The sequence below is a fragment of the Pleurodeles waltl genome, chromosome 1_1 (assembly GCF_031143425.1).
Source record: "Pleurodeles waltl isolate 20211129_DDA chromosome 1_1, aPleWal1.hap1.20221129, whole genome shotgun sequence".
In the NCBI taxonomy this organism is placed as follows: domain Eukaryota; kingdom Metazoa; phylum Chordata; class Amphibia; order Caudata; family Salamandridae; genus Pleurodeles; species Pleurodeles waltl.
Window position 1 is genome coordinate 9,165,992 of NC_090436.1, and position 10,723 is coordinate 9,176,714.

At 53.0% G+C, this 10,723-nt stretch overlaps 1 protein-coding gene across 1 annotated transcript in view; it reads right to left on the bottom strand.

Moving 5' to 3' along the window:
• MOGS (mannosyl-oligosaccharide glucosidase) overlaps positions 1-10,508 on the bottom strand; it is a 56,688-nt gene extending 46,180 nt beyond the window's left edge. The window contains exons 1-2 of the mRNA XM_069205682.1: positions 10,387-10,508; positions 1,266-1,619 (exon numbers count right to left, since the gene is read on the bottom strand). Coding sequence (XP_069061783.1) covers positions 1,266-1,611 — 346 coding nt within the window. The 5' untranslated portion in view covers positions 1,612-1,619; positions 10,387-10,508. The remainder of the gene's footprint in view (positions 1-1,265; positions 1,620-10,386) is intronic.
• Between the last annotated feature and the right edge of the window lie 215 nt (positions 10,509-10,723).

The following is a 10,723-nucleotide window of genomic DNA, read 5'->3' on the forward strand; positions in this document are numbered from 1 at the left end:
ACCTCTATGGGCCAGGATTAGAGTTTTTTCCCTAATTGGTAGCCAACGAATCTCCTCCATGTAGGGAGAGATCAACACCTGCATTGGAACCTTCAATAAAAAGCCTCTCTGCTGCAATCTCTACCACCTGCAACCTTTACAGCAAACCCAAATATTAGGCCCTTGCAGAGAGAAGGCGCGAAGAAATGAGTGCATGTATCACTGTTCTCTGGGCTTGCAGGGCAGGAACGCAATAAAACTACTGCAGCAATCTGAGAGATTATAGTCAGACAGAGGGCGATCTTAACTGGTTACGGTCCAAGATAGTCGGGGAAGGGGCAGGGGGTGCAGCGCACTCCGACCACCAGTCAATTACCCAATAAGGAGGGGGAGAGCCAAACAGCAGAATCTCTGTTTCATCCGTGTTATACCAAAGGCTGCTGGCCCACATCTACTCAAAGACTATCAGGCAACTCTTGACTATGTCTTTCTCCATCGATACAAAAAGCTGTGTGTCGTCCACATACAAGACTATCTAGATCCCAAAAGATTCTACTAAAGAACCAGGGGAGCCATATAAATATTAAACAGAGCTGGGCTCAGCGCCGAGCCCCGTGGAACTCCAAACTTAATCTCTTTGAAATCCAAGTGACACGGGGCTATCCAAACTGCTGGGCTCCTGTTCTCTAGAAAGGAATGAACCCACACCAAGTCAAGTCCCCAGACTCCGATGTCTATTAGACCCTGGACAGGATGGTGTGTTCCACAGTATCAAAGGCTGCTGATAGATTAAGTAGGGCCAGAGCAGCCTGTTTTCCCTGATAAAGCACCGGTTTGATAGAATCTCTCACCTCCACCAGTGCCGTCTCAGTACTATGACGTGGCCTAAAGCCGGGTTGTGAGAAAAGCAGTAGATCACATTGCTCCAAATAGGCAGATAATTGGGTGTTAAGACAGTTTCTCCAGCATCCTCGAGTCAAGCTCTTGATGCATTGTGTGCATGGACTAACTTCCCAGTATCAAGGTTTCAGACACTTTTTGTAAAGAGTAATCCAACGGTGACCAATTAAAAAGGGTGTTAGTTAATTCTAGAACATATATCTCAGGTAAATAAGTTGAATGGGTATGAACTGAGCTAGGAAGCTCAAAAGCACAGAACCATCCTGTGAAGAGGGTTTCATAGAAGCATAGGGTCACTATAAAATACTCAAGTTAAGTTGCTGTAGGAAGAACCTATGTCACAAGTAAGAGCAGGCTTGCAGACAGGAGCGAATCTTTCCCCTCACCTGTCACCAATGACTTTGGGCTTCTTGTCTTCATGCCGAAGTAAACCTGTGGCCTGTAGGAGCCCCAGAATTTCTCGGGTGACACCGCAGGGCTGCTGCTGTTAGCATCAAGAATATGCGGTGAGCTGTGAAGAGTGGTGATGCGCCCCGCCAGCCACCACTGGAGGTAGAGGTGATAGGCAAAACTGGAGGCCCCCACAAAGCAGCAGATGGCCGCTAGCGTCAGGCAGATAGTGGTTAGGTCCAAACTGGATTTCTTGTCTTTCTTCTGGGGGCGGCCAGGCTTTGTTTCAGGGTTTCGGTGGTGGGATTCATTAATTACTTGCCGCCGCCTCTCCCGGGCCATTCTGCAACCTAGAAGAAAGTGGATGCAAAGTGAGAGCTTGTGAAAATGGCCCTCCACAATCACCTTTGATTCCTTTACTCCCAGTCACATCTGTTGTACAAATTGAATCTCATGAGCTAGACGTAGTTCACTCATAGCTGCCTTACACACACAGGAAAGGGGTCTAAAACACTGTGTAAGTTTGAGAAAGACAATGCCTCTGCCCAATACATGTGCCTCGACAAAACAAATAAAAACATTTGATATCTAAGCCACAATAACCTGTAAATACAGGTCTGGTAGGAGAAGAATGGGGCCACTGGCTTGAGAGATCATCTGTCTCAGTCATTTAAACAAAAGCTGAAAGCTGGTTATCTGGTGGATCTCTGGGGACAGGTCTGTCTGCTAAGCAAATATCCTAACATGGAAGTTTGTGTATCTATTTGCTGTTCATTTCAACACCTTTAGGTCTCTCTCTTCCATGAACTATCGCCATATATGTTACCTCTAAAAGTTTAGGATTTGTAGCTACAGCAACCCTTGGAGACTCTGTGCCATACTACAGTAGTGGGGATGTGGAACAGGACTCCACTGTGTGCAGTGCCTGAACTGATGGTACGGATCAGGTCCTTCACTGTGTCCAGTGCCAAGTACTGCAGATGTGGAGCAGATCCTCCACTGTGTGCAGTGCCTGCACTGGTGGTATGGATCAGATCCTTCGCCGGGTCCAGTGGCAAGTACCGCAGATGTGGAGCAGGTTCTCCACTGTGTGCAGTGCCTGCACTGGTGGTATGGATCAGGTCCTTCGCCGGGTCCAGTGGCAAGTACCGCAGATGTGGAGCAGGTTCTCCACTGTGTGCAGTGCAGTACTGCAGATGTGGAGCAGGTTCTCCACTGTGTGCAGTGCATTCACTGGTGGTACTGATCAGGTCCTTCGCCGGGTCCAGTGCCAAGTACATCAGATGTGGAGCAGGTTCTCCACTGTGTGCAGTGCAGTACCGCAGATGTGGAGCAGGTTCTCCACTGTGTGCAGTGCATACACTGGTGGTATGGATCAGGTCCTTCGCCGGGTCCAGTGGCAAGTACTGCAGATGTGGAGCAGGTCTTCCTCTGTGTGCAGTGCATGCACTGGTGGTACGGATCAGGTCCTTCGCCGGGTCCAGTGCCAAGTACTGCAGATGTGGAGCAGGTTCTCCACTGTGTGCAGTGCATGCACTGGTGGTACGGATCAGGTCCTTCGCCGTGTCCAGTGGCAAGTACCGCAGATCCTTCACTGTGTGCAGTGCATGCACTGGTGGTACGGATCAATTCCTTCACCGTGTCCAGTGGCAAGTACTGCAGATGTGGAGCAGGTCCTCCGCTGTGTGCAGTGCATGCACTGGTGGTACGGATCAGGTCCTTCACCGTGTCCAGTGCCAAGTACTGCAGATGTGGAGCAGGTCTTCCTCTGTGTGCAGTGCATGCACTGGTGGTACGGATCAATTCCTTCACTGGGTCCAGTGCCAAGTACCTCAGATGTGGAGCAGGTCTTCCTCTGTGTGCAGTGCATGCACTGGTGGTACGGATCAGGTCCTTCGCCGGGTCCAGTGCCAAGTACTGCAGATGTGGAGCAGGTTCTCCACTGTGTGCAGTGCAGTACCGCAGATGTGGAGCAGGTTCTCCACTGTGTGCAGTGCATGCACTGGTGGTACGGATCAGGTCCTTCGCCGGGTCCAGTGGCAAGTACCGCAGATGTGGAGCAGTTTCTGCACTGTGTGCACTGCATGCACTGGTGGTACGGATCAGGTCCTTCGCCGGGTCCAGTGGCAAGTACCGCAGATGTGGAGCAGATCCTCCGCTGTGTGCAGTGCCTGCACTGGTGGTACGGATCAGGTCCTTCACCGTGTCCAGTGCCAAGTACCGCAGATGTGGAGCAGGTCCTCCGCTGTGTGCAGTGCATGCACTGGTGGTACGGATCAGGTCCTTCGCCGGGTCCAGTGGCAAGTACCGCAGATGTGGAGCAGGTCCTCCGCTGTGTGCAGTGCCTGCACTGGTGGTACGGATCAGGTCCTTCGCCGGGTCCAGTGGCAAGTACCGCAGATGTGGAGCAGGTCCTCCGCTGTGTGCAGTGCCTGCACTGGTGGTACGGATCAGGTCCTTCGCCGGGTCCAGTGGCAAGTACCGCAGATGTGGAGCAGGTCCTCCGCTGTGTGCAGTGCCTGCACTGGTGGTAGGGATCAGGTCCTTCGCCGGGTCCAGTGGCAAGTACCGCAGATGTGGAGCAGGTTCTCCACTGTGTGCTGTGCATTCACTGGTGGTACGGATCAGGTCCTTCGCCGGGTCCAGTGCCAAGTACCGCAGATGTGAAGCAGGTTCTCCACTGTGTGCAGTGCAGTACCGCAGATGTGGAGCAGGTTCTCCACTGTGTGCAGTGCATGCACTGGTGGTACGGATCAGGTCCTTCGCCGTGTCCAGTGGCATGTACCGCAGATCCTCCACTGTGTGCAGTGCATGCACTGGTGGTACGGATCAATTCCTTCACCGTGTCCAGTGCCAAGTACTGCAGATGTGGAGCAGATCCTCCGCTGTGTGCAGTGCATGCACTGGTGGTATGGATCAGGTCCTTCGCCGGGTCCAGTGGCAAGTACCGCAGATGTGGAGCAGATCCTCCACTGTGTGCAGTGCATGCACTTGTGGTACGGATCAATTCCTTCACCGTGTCCAGTGCCAAGTACTGCAGATGTGGAGCAGGTCTTCCTCTGTGTGCAGTGCATGCACTGGTGGTACGGATGAGGTCCTTCGCCGGGTCCAGTGCCAAGTACCGCAGATGTGGAGCAGGTCTTCCTCTGTGTGCAGTGCATGCACTGGTGGCACGGATCAGGTCCTTCGCTGTGTCCAGTGGAAAGTACCGCAGATGTAGACCAGATCCTCCACTGTGTGCAGTGCCTGCACTGGTGGTACGGATCAGGTCCTTCGCCGGGTCCAGTGCCAAGTACCTCAGAGGTGGAGCAGGTTCTCCACTGTGTGCAGTGCCTGCACTGGTGGTACGGATCAGGTCCTTCGCCGGGTCCAGCGGCAAGTACTGCAGATGTGGAGCAGGTCTTCCTCTGTGTGCAGTGCATGCACTGGTGGTACGGATGAGGTCCTTCGCCGGGTCCAGTGCCAAGTACCGCAGATGTGGAGCAGATCCTCCACTGTGTGCAGTGCCTGCACTGGTGGTACGGATCAGGTCCTTCGCCGGGTCCAGTGGCAAGTACTGCAGATGTGGAGCAGGTCTTCCTCTGTGTGCAGTGCATGCACTGGTGGTACGGATGAGGTCCTTCGTTGTGTCCAGTGGAAAGTACCGCAGATGTGGAGCAGATCCTCCACTGTGTGCAGTGCAGTACCGCAGATGTGGAGCAGGTTCTCCACTGTGTGCAGTGCCTGCACTGGTGGTATGGATCAGGTCCTTCGCCGGGTCCAGTGCCAAGTACCTCAGATGTGGAGCAGGTTCTCCACTGTGTGCAGTGCCTGCACTGGTGGTACGGAACAGGTCCTTCACCGAGCCCAAAGCAGGCACTAGCCTTCTGGAGTAGTCCTCCCACTCTGTAGAAGTGCAGTGGTGGGTTTAAGAAGGCCCTCGTTTTGCCCAAAACAAGACGCAGGATTTAGATCAGACGCCTCACTGTGTTGGATAAGTGGGGCTGTGCAGCAGGTGCAGCTCTGTGTGAAGTGCATGTTGGGCGTGTGGAGGTTCTCCTCACTTTCACCAAAGAAAGCAGCAAGGTTTTGAAGAAGCTGTGCACAGCGAATGCAATGGAGACCTGGAGCAGGTCATTCACTGTGCACGGAGAATGCAATGGAGGCCAGAGCGAGTCCTTCACTGTGCACGGAGAATGCAATGGAGACCAGAGCGGGTCCTTCACTGTGCACGGAGAATGCAATGGAGACCAGGAGAAGGTCCTTTACTGTGCACAGCGAATGCAATGGAGACCTGGAGCAGGTCCTTCACTGTGCACGGAAAATGCAATGGAGACCTAGAGCAGGTCTTTCACTGTGCACGGAGAATGCAATGGAGACCTAGAGCAGTCCTTCACCGTGCACAGTGAATGCAATGGAGACCTGCAGCAGGTCCTTCACTGTGCACGGAGAATGCAATGGAGACCTAGAGCGGGTCCTTCACTGTGCACTGAGAATGCAATGGAGACCTAGAGCAGGTCCTTCACTGTGTAGCGAATGCAATGGAGACCAGGAGAAGGTCCTTTACTGTGCACAGCGAATGCAATGGAGACCTGGAGAAGGCCCTGTACTGTGCACAGCGAATTCAATGGAGACCAGAGCGGGTCCTTCACTGTGCACAGTGAATGCAATGGAGATCAGAGCGGGTCCTTCACTGTGCACAGCGAATGCAATGGAGACCTGGAGAAGGTCCTTCACTGTGCACGGAGAATACAATGGAGGCCAGAGCAGGTCCTTCACTGTGCACGGAGAATGCAATAGAGACCAGAGCGGGTCCTTCACTGTGCACAGTGAATGCAATGGAGACAAGAGCAGGTCCTTCACTGTGTAGTGAATGCAATGGAGACCTGAACAAGGTTCTTCACTGTGCACGGAGAATGCAATGGAGCCCAGAGCGGGTACTTCACTGTGCACGGAGAATGCAATGGAGCCCAGAGCAGGCCCTTCACTGTGTAGTGAATGCAATGGAGACCAGGAGAAGGTCCTTTACTGGGCACAGCGAATGCAGTGGAGACCTGGAGCAGGTTCTTCACTGTGCACAGCACATGCAATGGAGACCTACAGGGGATCCTTCACTGTGCACAGCAACTGCAATCAAGACCTACAGCGGGTCCTTCACTGTGCACAGTGAACGCAATGGAGGTCTGGGGCAGGTCCCTCACTGTGCACAGCGAATGCAACGGAGACCTGGAGCAGGTCTTTCACTGTGCACAGTGGATGCAATGGAGACCTGGAAAAGGTCCTTCACTGTGCACAGTGAATGCAATGGAGACCCAGAGCAGGTCCTTCACTGTGCACGGAGAATGCAATGGAGACCTGGACCAGGTCCTTCACTGTGCACGGAGAATGCAATGGAGACCTGGACCAGGTCCTTCACTGTGTAGTGAATGCAATGGAGACCAGAGCGGGTCCTTCACTGTGCACGGAGAATGCAATGGAGACCTGGACCAGGTCCTTCACTGTGCACAGAGAATGCAATGGAGGCCAGAGCGGGTCCCTCTCTGTGCACAGCGAATGCAATGGAGACCTGGAGCAGGTTCCTCACTGTGCACAACGGATGCAATGGAGACCTGGAGCAGGTCCCTCACTGTGCACAGCGAATGCAATGGAGACCTGGAACAGGTCCTTCAATGTGCACAGAGAATGCAAAGGATACCAGAGCAGGTCCTTCACTGTGCACAGTAAATGCAGTGGAAACCAGAGCACGTCTTTCACTGTGCACAGTGATTGAAGTGGAAACCAGAGCAGGTCTTTCACTGTGCACGGTGATTGAAGTGGAAACCAGAGCAGGTCTTTCACTATGCACAGCGTATGCAATGGAGACCTGGTGCAGGTCCATCACTGTGCACAGTGAATGCAATGGAGACAAGAGCAGAGTCCTTCACTGCAGTGAATGCAATGGAGACTTAAGTAAGTCCTTCACTGTGCAGTGAATGCAATGGAGACCAGAGCAGGTCCTTCACTGTGCACGGGGAATGCAATGGAGAACTGGTGCAGGTCCTTCACTGTGCAGTGAATGTAATGGAGACCAGAACAGGTTCTTCACGGTGCAGTGAATGCAATGGAGACCTGGAGAAGGATCTTCACTGTGCACAGCGAATGCAATGGAGACCTGCAGCAGGTCCTTCACTGTGCACAGGGAATGCAATGGAGACCCAGAGCAGGATACTCACTGTGCACAGCGAAAGCAATGTAGATCTGAGCAGGTCCTTCACTGTTCACAGTGAATGCACTGTAGACCAGAGCAGGCCTTTCATTTTGCACAGCGAATGCTATGGAGCCCAGAAGCAAGTCCTTCACTGTGCACAGCGAATGCAATGGGGACAAGAGCAGGTCCTTCACTGTGCACGGAGAATGCAATGGGGCTCTGGAACAGGTCCTTCACTGTGCACAGAGAATGCAAAGGATAACAGAGCAGGTATTTCACTGTGCACAGCGTATGCAATGGAGACCTGGTGCAGGTCCTTCACTGTGCACAGTGAATGCAATGGAGACAAGAGCAGGTCCTTCACTGCAGTGAATGCAATGGAGACAAGAGCAGGTCCTTTACTGCAGTGAATGCAATGGAGACTTGAGCAAGTCCTTCACTGTGCAGTGAATGCAATGGAGACTTGAGCAAGTCCTTCACTGTGCAGTGAATGCAATGGAGACTTGAGCAAGTCCTTCACTGCAGTGAATGCAATGGAGACTTGAGCAAGTCCTTCACTGTGCAGTGAATGCAATGGAGACCAGAGCAGGTCCTTCACTGTGCAGTGAATGCAATGGAGACCAGAGCAGGTCCTTCACTGTGCACAGCGAATGTAATGGAGACCAGAGCAGGTCCTTCACTGTGCACGGAGAATGCAATGGAGACCAGAGCGGGTCCTTCACTGTGCACGGAGAATGCAATGGAGGCCAGAGAAGGCCCTTCACTGTGTAGTGAATGCAATGGAGACCAGGAGAAGGTCCTTCACTGTGCACAGCGAATGCAATGGAGACCAGAGCAGGTCCTTCACTGTGCACAGCGAATGCAATGGAGACAAGAGCAGGTCCTTCACTGTGCACAGTGAATGCAGTAGAGACCTGGAGAAGGTTATTCGCTGTGCACAGTGAATGAAATGGAGACCTGGAGCAGGTCCCTCACTGTGCACAGCGAATGCAATGGAGACCTGGAGAAAGATCCTTTACTGTGCACAGCGCATGCAATGGAGACCTACAGCGGGTCCTTCACTGTGCAAAGTGAACGCAATGGAGGCCTGGAGCAGGCCTTTCACTGTACACAGCGGATGCAATGGAGACCTGGAGCAGGTCTTTCACTGTGCACAGCAGATGCAATGGAGACCTGGAGAAGGATCTTCACTGTGCACAGCGTATGCAATGGAGACCTGGTGCAGGTCCTTCACTGTGCACAGTGAATGCAATTGAGACCTTGAGTGGGTCCTTCACTGTGCACAGTTAATGCAATGGAGACCAGAGCAGGTCCTTCACTGTGCACAGCGGATGGTTTGGAGACCTGCAGCAGGTCCTTTACAGTACACAGTGAATGCAGTGGAGACCTGGAGCACGTCCTTCAACGTGCACGGCGAATGCAATGGAGACCTGCAGCAGGTTCTTCGCTGTGCACTGCAAATGCAATGGAGAACTGGTGCAGATTCTTCACTGTGCACAGCAAATACAATGGCGACCAGAGCAAGTCGTTCACCGTGCAAAGCAAATGTAATGAAGCTCTGGGACAGGTCCTTTACTGTGCACTGTGCACAGCGACTGTAATGGAGCTCTGGAGCAGTTCCATCACTGTGCACAGTGCATGCAGTGGAGACAAGGGCGGGTCGTTCACTGTGCACAATGAATACAACGGAGATCAGATCATATCAGGTCCCTCACTGTGACTGGAAAGTGCAGCGCAAGTTTGTAGAAGGTTCCTCGCCAGGCTCACAGATCTTTGTAGAAGGTACCATACTATGCCATATGTGTACAGATGCTTCATGCTAGCCCAACACACTCACTTGGGAAGGTGCACCTGAGCCCTCACTGTATCCAATGAATGCAGAGGGAGTTGAAGAAACTCCTTCCAGGTCCCTCACAGTGCCCATTCTACTCCCTTGGATGGTTAAGGTAGGGCCCTCTGTAATCACTGCACCGGCACACCCATGCAGCTCCATCACGGTGCTTGTGTATGGCACTAGGAGCTTGGGGCAGGAGGGTCGGCTTTTGGCATGGGCGAGCTGGGCCCAGGCCGACAATCATTAGATGTGCACATCAACACCCACTCTCCTCCCCAACAAACAACTCAGATCCAGTCTGAGGAAGCGAAATTGTGGGTGGTTAGGGAAAGCCGTGGGAAGTGGAAAATGTGTATCCAGAGGCAAGTCGCTGCTTCGATGCAGCCTGCCAAAGACTCATGGCTGCCGAGTTTCCCAGCTCCATGCCTGATGTGCTGCTCCACTCCAGTTTTTTTCCTTTGGAATATGGGACTTGTAGTTTTATTTATCCCATTATAAAACAGGAGTAGAGCAGCTCATCATGCAGGTTTTCTCCATTGAATTCTGGGACTTGTAGTCCTGGTTTATAATGGGATAAGTAAAACTAAAGTCGCAAAATTCAATAGAAAAGCCTGGACTGGAGCAGCAGGTCTGCATGGTTTACCTCATTTGAATTCTGGGACTTGTAGTTTTATTTATTCCATTATAAATCAGGACTACAAGTCCCAGAATTCAATGGGAAAGCCTGGACTCTAGCAGGAGGTCTGCTTGGCTTTTCTCCTTTGAATTCTGGGACTTGTAGTCCTGCTTTATGAAGGAATAAATAACACTACAAGTCCCAGGATGCTGGGCCGGGGCAGGAGGTCACGCGCGGACCTGGGTAGCCCGGCACGTGCACGTCCACGTGCACAAGGGCCGCGGCCTCTTTTTACTCATTCACCGGCAGCAGCGCGCGGGGACCCAGCCGGCTCGGCTCGGGTTTACCCGCCGCCCCTCTTCCTTTCCACACACTCCCCGGGGCTGCTCCACGTGGTCACATTCTGTGGTGACCACAACTGCAGCGCCTAGAGCCTGTACGCTCGGCCAGTGGCGCTATGCTGCTAGGACACGTCAGGAAACTCGCATCCATTCAACCCACCTGAGCTTCTCGGCCACCGTACTCCCTCCACTTCCGGGTACAGCCTGTGACGTCAGCGAGACCGGCCCTCCAACCGCTGGGCGCGCTAGAGCGCTGACCTCAAAGTCGAAGGGACACCATGTTTCTACGTCAGCAGGGCCACTCGTCAGAGCCCTTGTAGACAGCTGAACGGGCGCCATGTTTTTACGTCACCAGGGCAATCCGTCAGAGCAGAGCCTTGGGCGAATCTAGACCGCTGACTTCAAAAATGAACGGGCGCCATGTTTCTACGTCACCAGGGCCACTCGCCCTCGCGCGAAGCTAGAGCGCTGACCTCAGTTAACGGACCCCATGTTTA